Source organism: Rhinolophus hipposideros (genome assembly GCF_964194185.1).
Source record: "Rhinolophus hipposideros genome assembly, chromosome: 4".
NCBI classification, from domain to species: Eukaryota; Metazoa; Chordata; class Mammalia; order Chiroptera; family Rhinolophidae; genus Rhinolophus; species Rhinolophus hipposideros.
Window position 1 is genome coordinate 28,597,949 of NC_138050.1, and position 19,814 is coordinate 28,617,762.

At 42.8% G+C, this 19,814-nt stretch overlaps 1 protein-coding gene across 11 annotated transcripts in view; it reads left to right on the forward strand.

The window, feature by feature from the left end:
• The window catches only part of TENM3 (teneurin transmembrane protein 3), a 955,259-nt gene extending 939,323 nt beyond the window's left edge, over positions 1–15,936 (forward strand). For all 11 annotated transcript variants that reach the window (XM_081046184.1, XM_081046189.1, XM_081046188.1 and 8 more), the window contains 4 exons: positions 2,296–2,592; positions 5,658–7,269; positions 10,153–10,283; positions 12,400–15,936. In XM_081046184.1, the coding sequence (XP_080902310.1) occupies positions 2,296–2,592; positions 5,658–7,269; positions 10,153–10,283; positions 12,400–13,155 (2,796 nt within the window). In that variant the 3' untranslated portion in view covers positions 13,156–15,936. The remainder of the gene's footprint in view (positions 1–2,295; positions 2,593–5,657; positions 7,270–10,152; positions 10,284–12,399) is intronic.
• The last annotated feature ends 3,878 nt before the right edge of the window (positions 15,937–19,814 follow it).

Genomic DNA, 19,814 nt, shown 5'->3' on the forward strand with positions numbered 1-19,814 from the left:
CAGATGGAGCGGTACTGTGAGCAGGGTAGTCCACAGAAACTGCCGTCAGACTGGCAGGGCAGTTTGCAGCCTAGAATAACCTAAGGAAGGGAAGAGGGCAAACCTAAACATTCAGGGTTTTTTGTGTGTGTTTTTTCTTTTAACTCACAATCTGGGAAACACAAGAGCCCTGGGAAACCATTTAAATTGTGCAAAACCTCTTCTTATGGCATCAGAAATTTTGTGCAAATATAATCTGAAGAGCTGTGTTCTGCCGCTTCAGTGTTGAGTTAATTTGATATCAAATCAAATCTTTCTACAGACTTTAAAATACGTATGTGTAACATTAGCTGGTAGCGTCTTTCCAAGGTACACAAAGCATTCTGCAGACCTAAACTCATTAAAGTTTCACAGAATTCACACGAGGCAGGGAGCAAGTAATATGCAGAGGCTTCCACATGGGAAAACAGAAGACCACAGGCTTTCAGCTGGCTAGTCAGAATCATTGAAAGACGGAGTCTAAAGCCTCTAGTATAACCTCTTTATTTATAGATGGACAGAACCTCTTTATTTATAGATTCAGAGGGGTTAGAAGCCCATCAGGCTGCTGGTAGGCTCTGTCAGGTATGGAGATCAGGCTTTTTGACTCCTGGGGTCCTCCTCCCAGTGCGTGCGTGTACACACACACACAAACACACACATAAACACACACACACATATAAACATACATATACACATATACACATACACACATATACACATATAAACATACACATACACACAGATAAACACACATACATACACATAAACATACACACACATATACACACATGCACACATGCACACATACATACACACAAACATACACACACACACAGCACAATACCTACCAACTTCTGCTATGGTGCAGTGGTTTTGTACTTTGTCTCCCCCAATAGTGGATCTTAAATGATAGAGCTGGAATAGTAATATATCCTAACTTCCATCCAGAGTCCTGCTTTCTCATTTTCTCTGAATCATCTCCCTGGGTGCTTTTTCTCCCCCAAATCACTTTGCCTATAAGGCATTAATTGTTTATAGCTTATATCTTTTATCTTTCCATGGAATTCCTAATATTCTTCTTGAATATCTAATTGGAAAACTTTAAACTTAAGGAGTATTTTTCATGGCACTTGTTTAATGTCAATGATAGAATGCACAAATTAGTTTTATTCCACATTTTACATAAATATATGTATATTATATATGTACATACACATATATATAGGGGGTGTGTATGTGTGTGTATCATTGATCAGGTAATGCTGTCCATTTTGAAGGTTCTAGCTAGGACATGGTCATGTAAAATTAAGATTTTCCCATTTAATTTTTAGCAATCCAAATAGTTAACAAGATATTGGTATGTACAGGCCACACGTGCCATAGCAGACGAGAGGATGGACAGGCCGTGGCCTCACTCCGAGGGGGTCCCCAGTGTGCCAACACCACGGACCTTTGTCAAGTAGAATTTAACCAGGGCCACATTCCCACTACAGTGACAAACACTGGTGTGCATATGCCTTGGATCTCGGACAGTAAGAGCCAAATGTGGTCAAAGCTCCTGGACGTGGCACAGAGCCACACAGAGACCCTATCACAACAACATGGTGCTAGATTTGTAAATGAAGCACAACAGTCAGGCTGTGTAGCCATGGGAGTAAAGGATCTCAAGTCCCTGCCAGTTAACCAGATGTTACCGAAGAAAAGGCGTTCGAAAAACGTTGTGATATTCCAGCACTTGGCCAAAAGCAATGATCGTGTTTGTAACCTCCTGCTATTTAAACTCATTAATAATGTACAGTACTGTGGGTTCCAACTTATACTTAACTGCTCTTCAAAGGGCTAGTCACATTTACCGCTGTTTTAGTTCATGTAACCCTGATTAATCCACGAAGCAATCATTTTCCAGTGCTTATGGGGGGAGGGGCTTTGAGGACTTCACGGAGATGTCATGCTTACCACCTTCAGAGCTTCCGAATCAACTTTCAAGTAAATACATTTTGGTATTTTTTTTATCAGTTGCTTAAGTTTACAAAATGTAACTGAAAAGGTTTTGAACAAATGCCAGGCTGTCTTTCTGCTTAATGAAACCTTTTAAAAGAGCAGTTAATCTACTGCCTTGCACTTGTAACCAAGAAGTTGCTAAATTAATTTACTGACAAAGAGAATCAATTACCATAAAAGGTGTTTAAACAATAGTGGGGACTCTGAAGACTAATAAGGGACTGGTATTGGAATAGCATGATTTATTTTATCATCTTGTTTGTGTTGTAACAGGTTAATGGCAGAAACCTCCTTTCAGTTGACTTTGATCGAACAACAAAGACAGAAAAGATCTATGACGACCACCGTAAATTTCTCCTGAGGATCGCCTATGACACGTCAGGGCATCCAACTCTCTGGCTGCCAAGCAGTAAGCTGATGGCCGTCAATGTCACCTATTCATCCACAGGTCAAATTGCCAGCATCCAGCGAGGAACTACCAGCGAGAAAGTAGATTATGACGGACAGGGGAGGATTGTATCTCGGGTCTTTGCTGATGGTAAAACATGGAGTTACACATACTTAGAAAAGGTATGTCTGCACACTAACTATAAAAATAGGGAAGCAATGATTAGTACTTTTCAGCAATCTCCCCGAGCACTACAGGAGGGAAAAAAGTGGCATGTGACTGACTACCATTTATTATTCTAAGTATCAATATGTAAGTCACATTGGTACAGCAGTGATGAATTTCTGCATTAGCAAAGTAGTTTCTCCTGAGTTAAGTTCTACTATCTGAGACCCTTTTAAGTGATTGATGCTGTAAACAAACAAGCAATAACACTGTCCACCTGCCAAGCTTATACATCGATAACATTCACAAATTAGACCTTGGGTATGTAAATCATTTGTAAATAATCTCCATGCTAGTTCTTTCATTTAAGCAAGAGCCTTACGTTAGCATAGTTAAAGCTGCCAGGTTTGTGCTGTTGCTGGCAGCGCTGTCAACCTCACCATGAAAAGCAGGTAAATCCTATTTATGCGTTATTAACCAAACGAGGTGACTTTTCAGAAAGCCACATTTCAGGTACTCTTTGGCATATCGTCTTTCTTCTGCATGTAAGAGGCAAGCTTCCTAGCTTAGGCTGTTCCCCATTCTTAAGAACTAGGCACAATACCAAAAGAGACTTAAAGTTACACATTTGCAAAGTGCTAAGTCATACAATACAAGGTTTGGGGTAGTGACTGGGGCCAAGAAGGAATGAAGGTAAAAGAGAAAGGAAGGAAAGAGAAAGGACCATGTATCTGTAATTCCTTCCTTATGAAATATAATCCACCAAAGAGCATAGTCATGGAAGGCTTCATAGGCCTTTCAGATGAACAGCAGCCCTAGAAAATGACTGGGTTTTGAGTTCTGATACCTCTCAAACCTCAGGGCATTCATCACCAGTCACACAACAGCCCGAGTGACAAACTCAGCTCTGAGGTTACTGCCTCCACCCTTACTTCCTTCACACAGAATAACTTTTGCCACCAGAAGCTCACATCCATATCACTGTGCTCACCTCACACACTTGTTCTTCCGCAGAGGTGCTCTGCACAGCCCCCGAGTATCAGCCTAACCCCTGCTTGGGAGCCAGCCGTCTTATTGTGGATGGCCTATTTTGACTGCTCTCCCAGACAACCAGCTTCCGGTTCCCATTTCACCGTAGGAGGCCACCTGTCTTCTGGCAGCCTCCCAACTTTGCGATGCTTCCAGGGAGGACCTTACTGGCCAGTCTCTCCTCTTGCAAACCTGCCAAGTGATCTCCATGGAAGACATTCACCCCTCAGACAATGGACTATGCCTGTTAAATGACAGTTTCCCTCCATACTAACCATTGCACTCGACAGTTAGTCAACTGCTTATATGCTGAGAGACTACAGAGTAAGCCCCTTGTACACATGCCTTCCTGGGAACAAATCCTGACACCTGGAAAATATTTCACCCTCGGACCTAACCAGCCCCAAGACAATTTCTCCCTGAAGAAACGGAGTGAACCACTGCTTCATTCTAGAACACCTTTCCCAGCTTAAATTAAGTATATTACAGAGTAACAGAAATATAAATATCCAGACCCCCAAAATTGATAGATCATAATGTGACTGAAAAATGTTTAAGGGGCTCCAAGAAACATAGCACTGATGACACCAGCAGTAACTGAGATCACCCTCATGTATCAATGGGAATCAGAAAAGTCAACAATTACTTTCTTATCATCTCTCCAAAATCCCTGAAATCCACCCAAACTATCTCCATTCCCTTGCCAGGATAGACACACTAAGCCAAAACGTATCAGAGCAAAACAAGTAATATTTTACTAACTACCATCAGATGTGATTTTAAATGATTGCAAAACTAGGTACTGGTTCCTGTGAATTCAGCCAATAGTCCAAGCCCCCTTGGAAGAACGCAAACCATTAGGAACAGCACTCAAGGCATTTACTATATGGCCTGCATATAAAAAGTGCCCAAGATATGCCCACTGAGGATACTCCACAGAAGAAGCCTGTCATGCAGACTGCTTCTAAAGATGGTAGACAGTAAAGACAAACAGAATCAGCCTTGGACAAGGGATTACGCATTTCTATGTCGAAAGCAAAGCATAAGTCCCAGGAGGGCTGCTGACCTAAGCGTCCTCCCGGTTCTGCCATCTTTCCATCTGGTCTAAGAGGGTTTAGAGGAAGCTACTTCAGAGGAACTGCCCATACTCTGTATACCTTGGGAGCTTCCCTTAACCAACTCTCAGGTTGGCCTAATTTATGTCTTTTTGTCTTTCTGCAATTACTTGCAAAATAAGCAAAGTTTATTTTTATGTATTTATTCACGTCACAATGTAGCACCAAAGCAGTATGCAGCCCAAAAACCATTCTTACAGCTCCTCAAGTACAAGTCAGATTTGGTACTCACAAAAGGAAATTTCAAAATGTAGATTTTATTGTCATTAACAAATGACATTCTGCCATGCAAGAATTTGCAAACAAACAAAAAGCCGTATCTGGGTCCATATTTCTATTAAGGGCATTTACAGCTCACTCACCATGTGATTAATTTAGCAATGTTTGTTGACTTTGATGCTTTATGTACACATCATCCATTTTGGCTAATTTTATCTCTCTTCTTCATAAAATAATATTTTGAATGCTTTGCTCCTCCCCACATCCACTGGAAAAACATGATTTGAGTGGCTCTTCAATCAACTGAAGGGAAAAGCCACCTTACTAAATAATTGCTAATCATGGGTAGCATTGCATTTCCCATATGCTGTTGTCTCCTTGAAATATTGTCTTTAACACAGCTTTACTCGTGCTGCATTATGACTTATCCAAATCCACTGGCATTCTGCTGCTTGGCTGTGAGTGCCTGGAAAGGCATGGCACAGTCCTGACAGGTAGCACGCTATGAATCTTGAGCCACTAATTGCAGAACCCCTCACAATTAAGCATCCAAGCAAATTAGGCAGGGAATCGTTAACAACATGTAAGGTTAAGGGTAACGCAATTAAAATGAAAATCATTTTCTTGAGCGGACTGTTTCCATGTATCCATGGTCACTAACTCTGCGCTTGCTTCCCCCATTCACAGATATCGGATAACAGTATGTTCTCTCGTTGCAGTCCATGGTTCTTCTGCTTCACAGCCAGCGGCAGTACATCTTTGAATACGATATGTGGGACCGGCTGTCTGCCATCACCATGCCCAGCGTGGCTCGCCACACCATGCAGACCATCCGATCCATTGGCTACTACCGCAATATATACAACCCGCCAGAAAGCAATGCCTCTGTCATCACAGACTACAATGAGGAAGGGCTGCTTCTGCAAACGGCTTTCTTGGGTACAAGTCGGAGGGTCTTATTCAAGTATAGAAGGCAGACCAGGCTCTCAGAAATTTTATATGATAGCACAAGAGTCAGTTTTACCTATGATGAAACAGCAGGAGTCCTAAAAACAGTAAACCTCCAGAGTGATGGTTTTATTTGCACCATTAGATACAGGCAAATTGGCCCCTTGATTGACAGACAGATTTTCCGCTTTAGTGAAGATGGGATGGTAAATGCGAGATTTGACTATAGTTATGACAACAGCTTTCGAGTAACCAGCATGCAGGGTGTCATCAATGAAACTCCATTGCCCATTGATCTCTATCAGTTTGATGACATTTCTGGCAAAGTTGAGCAGTTTGGAAAATTTGGAGTTATATATTATGATATTAACCAGATCATTTCCACAGCTGTAATGACTTACACGAAGCACTTTGATGCTCACGGCCGCATCAAGGAAATTCAGTATGAGATCTTCAGGTCACTCATGTACTGGATTACAATTCAATACGATAACATGGGTCGGGTAACAAAAAGAGAGATTAAAATAGGGCCCTTTGCCAACACTACCAAATATGCTTATGAATATGATGTTGATGGACAGCTCCAAACAGTTTATCTAAATGAAAAGATCATGTGGCGTTACAACTATGATCTGAATGGAAACCTCCATTTACTGAACCCAAGTAACAGTGCACGTTTGACACCTCTTCGCTATGACCTGCGAGATAGAATCACTCGACTGGGTGATGTTCAGTATCGGTTGGATGAAGATGGTTTCCTGCGTCAAAGGGGCACAGAGATCTTTGAGTATAGTTCCAAGGGGCTTCTAACTCGAGTTTACAGTAAAGGCAGTGGCTGGACAGTGATCTATCGTTACGATGGCCTGGGAAGGCGTGTTTCTAGCAAAACCAGTTTAGGACAGCACTTACAGTTTTTTTATGCTGACCTAACTTATCCCACTAGGATTACTCATGTCTACAACCATTCAAGTTCAGAAATTACCTCCCTCTATTATGATCTCCAAGGACATCTTTTTGCCATGGAAATTAGCAGTGGGGATGAATTCTACATTGCATCAGATAACACAGGGACACCATTGGCTGTTTTCAGTAGCAATGGGCTTATGCTAAAACAGATTCAGTATACTGCATATGGTGAAATCTATTTTGACTCCAATATTGACTTTCAACTGGTAATTGGATTTCACGGTGGCTTGTATGACCCACTCACAAAATTAATCCACTTCGGAGAAAGAGATTATGACATTTTGGCAGGACGATGGACAACACCTGACATAGAAATCTGGAAGAGAATTGGCAAGGACCCAGCTCCTTTCAACCTGTATATGTTTAGGAATAACAACCCTGCAAGCAAAATCCATGATGTGAAAGACTATATCACAGGTAAGCACAATTCTTTTTCCCTTTCCAAGTACTGAATTACTTTAATCACTAGGTTAATACACAAAACAACTGGAGTTGTTTTTTTTTTAACTTCACACTTTCCACAAGCAAAATCAAATGCCTAACTTCTTAAATGTAGTTATTTCTCTGTGGAACCACATGGAAACCACAAAGGGAAACTGAGACATAGTTTGTTAACTTCCTATTCTGCCTGCCAGTGCCCAAGGCCACAATTTTCTGAAATGACATGGAATCCAGCCACTTAAGGGAACTGACATGGAAGTGCAAAAAAACTGCTGAACTTGGATATAGATGTCAGAGGGGCAGTAGATTGGGGGAGGGGTTATCGCTTTGAGAGGGGTAAAATGTCTATCACATTGTTTTGTACACCTGAAAATAACTTTTTTTAAAAACTGCTGAACTTGGGAGTCCCCAAATTGGAGTTACAACCTCAACTCCTCTCCTATAAGTTGTGTAGCTTTGTAGAAGTCATGTTAATTTTTTTCAGTCTGTTTCCTTTGCCATAAAATGGGGATGATCATGTTGCCCTAATGGTATAAAATACAGTAATGTATGCAGTTCTGGTTTAAATAATAACTGCCTTACAAATGTGTAACATTGGTTTTTCCTTTATGCATGTGTAAAGTTCTAATGGACAGAATCAGTGTGAAACACATTACAACACTGTGGCTCACCATCTCATCCCTGGGGGACGTTTAACTCCCTTTCACCACCGTCACCTCAGGACAATTAACGAACAGTTTCTCCCATCAATTGCTTAGCTAATGGGTCCTCAGTTCTAGCCTCTTCTACTACCGACTTCATTGCCATTTAATGCAGTTCTGACACTACGAACAGACACTAATTTTCCTGCCAATATGGGGTAATTTTCAGGTTACAGATTTAAGACCTTTCCAAGTTTAGTGCATGATCCAGTTTAAAACATCAGATCCCACTTCTGCCACCACAGAACCACCTGGATGTGAAACAGATAAGGTCCTATGAAGCACTGCTCTCATTCCCTTTAGTTAGTGGACTTCACTCATCCTCTACTCCAGGGACTCTGAATCTTTCTGTTTCCACGTCTCATTCCTGAATTACACTGCCATAATTGACCTCTTGACTACATTTATTTCCTGGAGGAAGGTTCCTTCCTGTTTTTTTTGTTTTTATTTTCGGTTTGGTTTGGTTTGGTGATTTTCTGTTCTGTTTGGTTTTGGCTTGTGTCAGATATATTTTCCTTCAGGCTGTCTCTTTTCTTGCTCAATATTTGAGGCATACCAAGATGTCTGTTTTCTCAGTTGTCCATACAGCTCTCAAAATGCTGCCCTTTGTTGATTTCACATCTGCCTCCTGCTTTTAGACTTCCTAAAGCTTTTCATAGCTCTCTTCCATGTGAACCAGCTGAAAGTCCATTCTTTCAGTATCATAATTCAGAAACACCCTTCTGGCAGTATCCTTCTGGGTTTTTCAGTACACATCTGCATTCAAGTTCCATTATTTTGGCAATACTTTTCAATACTTAGCCCCTCTGGTTTTCACTGTTACAGACATTGTTCACAGGAGGAGAACACTTGCCCTCAATACTCCACCATTCATGGAAAGAATTTTCTCCAAAACACAAGACAGATACATACATAGGTACACAGATATATAGATATAGATCACTTTCTATCCTACATGATGAACTTGGGGTTTATCTCTCACCACCACCACCACCACCACCACCACCACCACCACCACCTCCACCACCTCCACCACCTCCCTCCATTTAAAAGAGGGAGAAATACCACTGATTTTAGAGTCATATGGTGTCTGGACAAAGGACCTGCCAGCCTGGCGATAAGGTGAGAGTTTGTGCCCTAGAGAAGGAAATAGGAAACAGTGGCTCTCCATCATTCTGACAAGTAGTTTACCACTCGTTATTTAAGAGGTGTTGATGGGGCTGAATGAAAGGCGGGAAAGCCCACAGCTCCTGAATTCATCCTCTCCTAGCTATGTGGACTGCAGGGAATGCCGTAGCAGCATTTTCTGAAAAACATCAAAAGAGAGATGGAACAGCATAAAATATATTAGGTGAAATGCAATTTCAAATTTTCCAGCAATGTGCTTAATATATAAAATAATCTACACCCAACTGTACTCATAAAGCTGCAAGCCTGCTGAGTAGTTCTGTAACATTATAACCTCCAGAATAGAATGAAAGCCTTATTCTGAGCTTAATGGCTTTTGGAGTCACATGGCAATATTTTAAAATACCATTTTAAAGGTTTCCAGGTTCTTTCCCCAAAAAGTTTGTCTCCACCTGTGCACAGTGAGCCTTTGAAGTCCTGATGGTAATCAGAAATTCTGTGCCCTTGGCCAGTTTACCAGCTTTCAGCATTCATCATTGATTAAGAATCAACTGTTATTTTAATACACGCAATTTAATAGAAAATGGGTTGTGGAACTCTGCATATCCTTGGCAGTCACTTTTAAAAGCTAGTAATACACTTCTATTTAAGATCAGCCTTTACTAACTACAAAACAAATTTCATTTGTTTTTAACCACTGTGGCTCTTTCCTGCTGCTATGCACTATTATTGCCTTTTTTTAATCACTATTACACAAGTTGCAACTTGGCACACACAACAGTTTATCCAGTATGTCTAAGTGACTATTACTCTGCATTTTCTGTAGCCTTTGCCATAGTTCTGCTATTGAGGTTATTGTCTTCATGTCTAAAAATAGAGAGTAGGTTTTGAATTGTAAGACAGAGGCAAACACGTGCTCTGTTTTGGGTTAATATTTGTGAATTTGGGGTTTTCTTTAAGGTAAGAATTTAAACTTATGAAAGCACAGAACAAACTCTAACCCCTTTCATTTGGAACATTCTTCTCCTAGATGTTAACAGCTGGCTGGTGACATTTGGCTTCCATCTGCACAATGCTATTCCTGGATTCCCTGTTCCCAAATTTGATTTAACAGAGCCTTCTTACGAACTTGTGAAGAGTCAGCAGTGGGATGATATACCGGTAAGAAACAATAAACAAAACTATGAAAACGTGATAAATTGCTTACTTGTGTCTTGTTTACCCATATTTAATCAAACTACCCTGTAAAAACTGTACCAAAAAGAGTTTTTAATGTTTTGAAACCTCTTTTCAGGAAAAAGCAACACTTCCTTCTGCAGTTCTGTTCAGCAAACCAGGGGCCTATGAAACAGGCTTAAATCTGTTTTTAGTGATGCTAATAAAAACATAGAAAGACATTATCAAAAGGCAGTAAAACGCAGAAGCTCATTTTTCAGTGCAGAGTTTCTACAGAGAACCCCATGAACCCACACCTATGGCCCTGGGGACCTGAAGGCAAAGATACAATAAACAGGAGGGCAGGGAATCTATGTTACAAATTAGCAGCCCACAAACAATGCCACAAAGTTCACCTTTTTAAAAATATTAAGTGTTTCATGGAAAACAATTAAAAATGAAAATAAAATGTCCTCTGGTGAGGCTGCCGCTACAACTAGGTGTTTATGGAATTTTCCAGAAAAAAAAAAAAACAGATCATGAGGCCTGTAACTGTTCTGAGAAATACAAGAAAAAAATGGAAAATTGCAAAGCAAAGCTGCCATTTTAGAAAATGGTACTTTTTAATTCCCACCCTTCAGAGATCAGAAAGAAATGCACAACAAAACACTAGAATTTCTAGCTTAAAGCAAGAATAATTAAAGATCAAGAAATTGGGTTACCCCGTGATAATAAGAGAGTGCAGTTTCTTAGATTAATTTCCCCCCCTCAAGCAACTTCCTATAATTTCAATGACTACAAAAAGGCACCATGGCTAAAACACACACACACACACACACACACACACGTATAGTGTCAATACCTGTTTTCTGGTACATGTTTCATAACATAAAATTCCTTTTCCAGATGTCATCTTTGCATTTAAAATGCAAAACCCATCAAGTTTCCACAGTCTGGGAGCCATTTATCATTTCTAATTGCAAATATATCTACACTGATAAAGTGCCATGAAGACATACTGGTTTCCTGATGCATTTGAACAAGCACATCCTAATCGTGTATGACTTTCCAACATGTCTGAAAACATTTAAGTCTCTCCGTACAAACGGACTTGCCAACTTTGTTCCTGGGCAGCTTTTTAAATACCATTCACGTTCTCTGTCAAGAGACCCACACCATAAGGACAGCTTAGGGAACCGCCAGCAAAGACATTGAGGCCGCCCCAAGTGCGGAAAAACAAATGTTTCTTTCACTGCTGCAAACGAAACAGATGTTTCCATTTGGGAAACACTGGCCAGACAAACATCTGGTAGTGTAAGAAATGGCTGAGTTACGATGCCCCCAATTTAAAACATTAGCCAATGTAGATGGTTGCACTGTCCCTGGGTCTCCAAAAAAAATAAATGTTTTCCCAAAGTAGTAAATACTCATGTGCCGCTATCCCGCTGTGCACTCATCCTTGCACATTTCAGTGCTGCAGTTATACTAGCGAAATTCAGTTGAAACCTGTGTTCACCAGGAGCGGGCACAGAGTTTACTTAAAGTACAGGCACTTCAAAGCCTATGAAGGGGGTTGCAGCGATCCCACCCTGAGCACCCGGAGCCTTTCAAATCCGTCTGTGTTTGCTGCCTTCCCCTCAGCCTCCCGCGGAGACAGCCGCTGGCATGGAGGACTTGATAAGCTGAGGTCCCTAAACGGGGTGGACGCGGGAAAAGGGCATCTAGCAATTGAGAGAGAAAAGCTACAAACGTGAATATTTTGCACACGTTAGAAACTAAAAAAGCTCTGAACTTGGAGTTCCTTCCGTTTCCAAACACATTTGGATCAGCTGGAGGGGAGGGCATCCCCGGGTGCATTCCTCCACCCAGGGTTTTTGAAGCCTTTTCATCTCTAAAGAACCGATGAAGGTTTTAATAAATGCCTTGGAGCTCTGCAACGAAGCCCCCCCCTCCCCCCACCCTCCTTTTCTTCTTCTTCTTTTTTTTTTTTTTTTTTTTATTCTTTTTTCGTTTTCTTTGGGTCAGGCCTGGGAGCGCCGCCAGGCAGCCGGGTTCCCGGCGACCCAGAGCTGCAGCTGTTCGTGCTCTCACCCACCCCCCCTGTTCTGTTTCGCTTTTCCAGCCCATTTTTGGAGTGCAGCAGCAAGTGGCGCGGCAGGCCAGCGCCTTCCTGTCCCTGGGGAAGATGGCGGAGGTGCAGGCGAGCCGGCGCAGGGGCGGCGGCGCGCAGTCGTGGCTGTGGTTCGCCACGGTCAAGTCGCTGATCGGGAAGGGCGTCATGCTGGCCGTCAGCCAGGGCCGCGTGCAGACCAACGTGCTCAACATCGCCAACGAGGACTGCATCAAGGTGGCGGCCGTGCTCAACAACGCCTTCTACCTGGAGAACCTGCACTTCACCATCGAGGGCAAGGACACGCACTACTTCATCAAGACCAGCACGCCCGAGAGCGACCTGGGCACGCTGCGGCTCACCAGCGGCCGCAAGGCCCTGGAGAACGGCATCAACGTGACCGTGTCGCAGTCCACGACCGTGGTCAACGGCAGGACGCGCAGGTTCGCCGACGTGGAGATGCAGTTCGGCGCGCTGGCGCTGCACGTGCGCTACGGCATGACGCTGGACGAGGAGAAGGCGCGCATCCTGGAGCAGGCGCGGCAGCGCGCGCTCGCCCGGGCCTGGGCGCGCGAGCAGCAGCGCGTGCGCGACGGCGAGGAGGGCGCGCGCCTCTGGACGGAGGGCGAGAAGCGGCAGCTGCTGAGCGCGGGCAAGGTGCAGGGCTACGACGGGTACTACGTGCTGTCGGTGGAGCAGTACCCGGAGCTGGCCGACAGCGCCAACAACATCCAGTTCCTGCGGCAGAGCGAGATTGGCAAGAGGTAACCCCGCCCCCGCGGGGGCGGGGACGGCGGGGCGCCGCGCGTCTCGCAAGCCTACGCCCACTTTGCTCAGAACGGTCTGGAGCACAATCCGACGTGGACTCTCCGACGCCGAAGAGCCTTCCGCGAGAATGATGCCGCTGTTTAAAAAAAAAAACACACACAAAAAATCCACGAATAAACACACACACACAAAAACCTTTTTCTGAATGACCTTAAAGGTGATCGGCTTTAAAGAATATGTTTACATAATGCATATCGCTGCACTCCGTTGGACTGAAAGTATTAAAAGGAAAAAAAAAAAAAAAAAAAAGGAAAACAGGCCTACACGTTTTGCTCTGGGCCCTCTGTTCCTGTGAGGCACTGTATTTAACGACGGTGAAAATGCCTACAGAGTTTCCAAATATTACCGAATGGTCGACCTTTGCTTACAAGAAGTAGTCTCTGCATAGGATGTGATAGATATCTCTGTTAATTTTTAAATGTGGGGCGAAATCACGGTTTCTAGACCACCCAACTGCTCTCCCTGTGCTGCTTTGTAAAAGGACATTGGCACAAGTGACTTCTACTCCGTGCGGGTTTCATGATGCATTTTACAATGCCATCGTGGTTTGCCTGGGGGGGGGGGGGGAACTGGCAAATACAATCCTTGTCACTGATAAGCAAAGGAACCCCTGATTTTTTTGTAAATTATGTGAGACAAGTTGTTTATGGATTTTTATATGAATTACAATTTACTGTACATCAAATATTAGTCTCAGAGGAGTTAATTTATGTAAAGTGTTTAAAAAGTTTATACTTAAAAATAAAATGATAAAAACATGTGAACTGTGTGATTTTTTTAAAAGGACTGCACCTTTTGTTATCTGTTATAGCTGTACAGTATAAATTATTATATTGTAGAGATATAACGACTTATGCCTATAATGTCCAAAAGTGTTAATATTTTTGTATTAGGTTGAAAATGTGCAAGTTTCTATCACTAGATGGATAGGACAGTGCAATCCTAGTGGGTGGCTAATTAGAGAACGGCTCCTTTCTCTTCCTTCTTTTTCTCATCAGGCCAGTGTCCTCACCAAAATCAACCAAGAGGCACAGTATAAAACTAAGGCTGGTGGAATGTACCTGGAAGGTATGGAAAAAAAAACAAAACAAAACACGGGGCAGGAGGGTTTCTCCAGCCCTGTGTCGGCCCTAAAATTCGATGGGGAGTTGATATAAGTAACCACAGGGTTTTTATCATTCCCGTTCCTTGAAGCTCCATTTCCTGATGGAGGAGACCATATCAGATGCTTGCGGAAACTGTGAGAAGGAAAGGATCTGAGGTAGTCCTGACCGTAAACATGTGTCTTAAGATCTAGGGAAGATAGCAGAAACCCAGCAGTGGTGAGAGAGCCAGATGGAGTAGGTCAGGGTCACTCTGCTAGTCTTGGGTTTGCAACCTCGGGTCACCAAGAGGGACAAAAAAGGGAGACAAAAACTCCTGTAAGCCCACACGACCCAACCATCTTGGGAGATGGTTTTGAATGGCAGCTTCTGCTCTGTCGGGGAAGCCGAGGGTAGCAGCTCCAGTTGGAAGTGAATTGACAGCCGTGCCCTCCTGCACGCGTGCGCGGGACCCAGCACAGCCGCCATCTGTACTTCTGTGTCGGCTCCGCAGCTCTCGCAAATCTCTTTCGTGAACACTAAATGCAGCCACAAAAATATTTTTAGAAAATATTTCTCAGTTCATTGAGCTATAGTACACACTGTTTTCCTCTATGTATAATGGTGATAAAATATAGCAAGTGAACATGTCGTAAATATAAAGGTTCAAGTGATGTATTGAAAATAATTTTCTAACTGCTTTGTATGTATCACATACTCTAAATTGCACAGTAGGCGTGTTTATTAAACAGATTGGCTGGGAAAGTTTCAAAATAGCTACTGAATTTACAGTATCAGTGCTATTACTGTCTTTGTGTATTTGGTAGAGCATACCGAAGTAATTAATCTTCTAATGAATGCTGATATTTTATTAGAATGAAAGCACAGATTAGCATTAATATTTTTTATCCTGGAAATCCTTTGGCAAGTATTATGAAGCCCAAATTTAGAAAACTATGAGATTTCAAAGAACATAAACATGGCTCTGTTTTACATTTTATTTTTTAACTGTTAACTTAGGTGTTTGCAGTTCTGTTCGATGGAATTTCTGCAGGACTGCATTTAGCATGCTGTAAGTACTTTTGGTTGAAATAGGCTCTGAGTCTAAATTCTCAGAAATGTTTCTGATGTCTTGACATGAAAAGCTTGTACCACATGACAGAAGTGAAATCATAGTTTACCCTCTTCTCGACATGGACCGGTCCTTTACACTGGCACCAATAACTAACAGACCTAGAGTATCTCCTGGTGCTTATTTTAGACAAAGTCAAATCAACCCAATTAGTGTCTTGTTAGTAGGTATAATGAGCCTATTTCTTTCTAAAAAGACTTGTGATCTGGACATGCTTTTACAAGAAATAGTGACCTTGGGGAATATGTAAACAAAAGACCTTTTTCTAAGAGTTGGGGGGATAGGGGACTGTATAATGAAAAGAATTAGCTTACAAAAAAAAAGAAATTGATATTCAAAGTATTTTAGGCAAAGCCAGTCAAAATGCTTTCATGATATTTTGAGATGTAAATTTTGTCTGATTTGTATTGTTCTTTTCATTTGCCTTCTTAACTTTATATGTGACCTGAATTTTCCATAACTTGATGACTATAGATTGCATCTAGGCATTCCAATAAAAGCCAACCCAATGTGTGTGTGTTTATTTATTTATTTATTTATTTTTTAAATCTTGGGCTAGCCAGCATTGCTTTTGCATGTTAGAGTGAAGGATGAAAATACATACAGTTGTTGGGGTATTGATTCATCTGCAACCCAGTTGGTAACATCTTTTATTTTTTTATTTCTGTGTCCAATGGCCAGACTGCCAGCTCAGCAGTGTGCACTTCACAGGGGACTCTCCCAAGGCCAACTTTAGAAAAACGTTAAATACACCCCCACAAAGACAAGCATTATCACTGTAAAAAATTTAAAAAAATAAATACTGCCCATTACTACTCCAAAGCAGGCCTCATTCCTGTGATCCTGGCAATAAGTGCTTAATTAAAACACTTGATTAGAATAATCATTTCGGGCCTGATAGGCTCCCAGCCTCCTGGAGATGACTAAATCTACAATGGAGACCAGCAGACTAGGGGGTGCTTGGTTCAGCAATTCCAAGCTGGCAGGCCAGGGCTTTGATTTCAGTCTGAAAAGGCAGGCTTCATCATACTTGCTTTGTAATGACAACCTCGACTTGATAACATGTTGATCCAACAAGAATCAGGTCACTCTACTTGGCAAATTGGTCTATTTTTTCTCTTCGAATTAGAATTTAACAAGCTCAACCCAGGGAAATCCAGAAAAACATACAAGTCCGTACTTTCATTTTCTATGCTGCTTCCCTTAAAAGTAATGTCTGAACAAATGCAAAGAAAAACACTGTACACGTAGGTAGAAATTGTCGCTTAAAAGTGAATTTTCTGGGTATGGGGTATATTGCTGCCACATCCTGTGAGATTTGCATTCATCTGATGACATTTATCACACATTACTAGTTGCAAGTGGTTTTAAGTGCTGGACCTGAACGTAAGTCCAACACCCGACTATAAACACCTCAAATCGACCCCAGTCCCCAAACACTTTCAAAGAGAGACTTGTGCTTTTGATGTACTCTCAAACCATGCCCACTGCTCCCTCTGTTCACCATCTTTTCTTTTATCCTGGCCTGCTCCTAAATGAAGCTGTTTCTCGGGCTGACCAGCAAATCGGCTGAAGTGCTTTTGAAATGGAGGACTCCAAACGAGAGAGAGTCAGGAAGGCAGTGATCCTCACCATGCTCTGTCTGGCAAAACCATCTTCGCAGCCCTGGCAGCAGCTCCCTTGCTATAGCACAGTGGAGGAGGAGGAGGTCCCCTGGGACCCAGAACTGCCCCCACCCACCTTGGGTGCCATTTGAACTGCAGAGCAGAGAAGCCCATCCCTGGGAAGCCTTGAAGGGCAGCATAGTTCCTACCCCTTCCACAAATACCCAGATCGGCCCCACTTTCCTTCAGAGGAGTGAGCTGATTCCAGCACCCAGTCTGTGAAATGTATCAGAGTCTCGCAGTTGGAACTAGAAGGGACTTACAGAACTTTGGGCAGTTGTGCAGGTTCACAGAAGTGGTTCAAGCCAAGGTGAGCAGAGATTCTATACCAGCAAGTACCTACCACTTCATCATATAGTCTCTCCTAAGAACACTTCCCAGGAAGGTACTGGGGACACTCCCTACCACCCTCATTCCCTCTGAGCACTTAGTCTTTCCAAAGCTGCCATCATGTAGAGTCATGACGTGTTTCCATGATGTAAAAATGTCCCAGATTCACTAACAGGGCATGAGTCTTGAGTTCCCCTCTGCCTGCTGATATTTCTACCTCGTCAGTCCCCCTCATCTTCGATAAGAAAGTCTGCCATGTAGTGTTAATGACTTCATGATTTCTGAAAAGACTTCTGAAACAAAGACCATTAATTTGCATATGTGCATGTGTCAGACTATCTAGATTTTCTATAAGCTGTTCATCTGGTTTTGGTCATCTTACCAAACCAATGACAAAATAAAAATTAGCTGTAAATCATGATTACCCATGTTCACCACAAAGGTAAGCCAAAGTACTGAAGAGGTACTGGTAAGCCGTTTGAATTTTCTACCTTCTAATTTGAGCCACATAATAAATATCCTCTCTTGCCAGAGTTCTCATTTGCTTCTCACCACCTCTGTAAGCAATGGTCTCTTGATGTCAGTTAATTACTAATAACTGTTAGGTAAATTGAGTAAACCTTTTCATTTATGAACTGACTTAAAATTCTGTCATGGAGGAATATAGGATTCCTAGCACCCTGTGTATAGAGAATTTATTGTAAACGAATTCTAAGCCTAGAGTAACATCATTATTCAGTTTAGAGTTAATGGGTTCCACAAAGCAAATTTAATAAATCCTTCTGGGACCGAAGCTGAGGAAAATTAAAATTAGAGGCATAAATTGTGACTTCTACGGCAAGACAGTGGCTTGGTTACAGACTAGTCTTCCTGATTGTAGGGTGACTTGTGAGCCGGGCCCTCGCCACAGACATTCAGCCTGCCTTTAGGAAGGGAAATCACCTTCTGTTACATGTGTGCAGAGATTTCCTGAATTCCACCCACAATGGCGATTTCTGTACAGTGGCAGTCGCTGCATAGAACTGACAAAATTTACAAGTGGTCCAATGGGTCAAAATGAATTCTTTTAAAATTTTCACAAGTTAACTTCATCAGTGGTGGTGTGAGGGGAGCATAAATACCCAAAGAACTGAAGTAACAAGTTCTTCAACGAGACTGAAAAGCTGAAAATGGAACCGCTCAGTGGAAGCCGGTGAGGAAATACACCAAAGGCCCACTTCCACCTGGTGTTCTTCTCACATAAGTGACTTGTGACCACATAAGTGAAGCCATTGCCCTATGTCAAATTTTCCTCTAAAATTAATTACCAGGAGATTCTGCCCCAGGACTCCTGTCTCTATACCCATGATACCCCCCTCTCTCTCTCTCTCCCTCCCCCTGTTCCTCTTTTTCACCCTCCCCCTCCCCTTCCCCCTCCCCCTTTCCTTCCCCTCCCCCTCCCTCACTGGATTTACCCTGGAAGCTGTGTCTTGGCTGAAACTGCTCCGGTTGTGTCTAAACATGTATCTTTCTAGGGCTTAGAAGGAAAACCATAAGGCTCCCTTGATAGACCAAATTGACTTCAAATAATTACGCAGGACATCATAGGAAACTAGAGTCCCTCGTCACCAACTTATTTACAAAAGGTTATACACAAGCAAATTGAAAAATCTCCAGCTATGACATTATTTCCAGGTTCGACTCTGTAGCAAAAAGAAAACAAGGCCTTTATGCTTCAGGCTCCAGATTGACTATGAGTGCCCCCCACAGAACACAAAGGAGATGCAGGGATGACTCAGAAGAGAAATGGCCAGGGTTGCTAGCACTGAGGGAAGCAGCCACGGGAGGCAGCAAAGGGAGGAGCGCCTTGCCCTAGGTTCGCCCTCCATGGTCAGGCTGCCCTCTCGCCTTGCCCTTCAGTCTCCACAGGTCTGGCTCCTGCGGGAATGAAAAGCCATCCCAACATCAGGTGGCACAGTGGGCAGGGCCTTTAGGACACTTCCTCTTCCTGATATCCCAAGGAGGGTCCAGAGCAGGGAGGACTTGGGGCCAGGGGCCAGTCCTCTGACATCTCTCCAGGTTACTGCCGCGTCCCAGGCACTTTCGGGAAGGGTTCCAGCGCCCCCTGGCGATGAGCGTCGTTGGAGAAGCAGCGGCGCCTGGGATCTGAAACTAAAAAGAAATCACCTGTTCCAGGCATCTTTTGCCCCTCTCCCTGGCTAGGCCAGTTCCAATTATCCTCTATTTCCCCATCTTTGCTCTGCTTACAGAATTTCACACATAAAACGATCACTTCTGCTTCATGCACCACCTCAGGCCCTGGTCCTTGCAAAAATCGCTCCCATAAGATTTCCCTTCACATTAAGCAGAAACTTTGTCAAACAGTGTTCCTCCTGCTTGGCAGATCAAAAT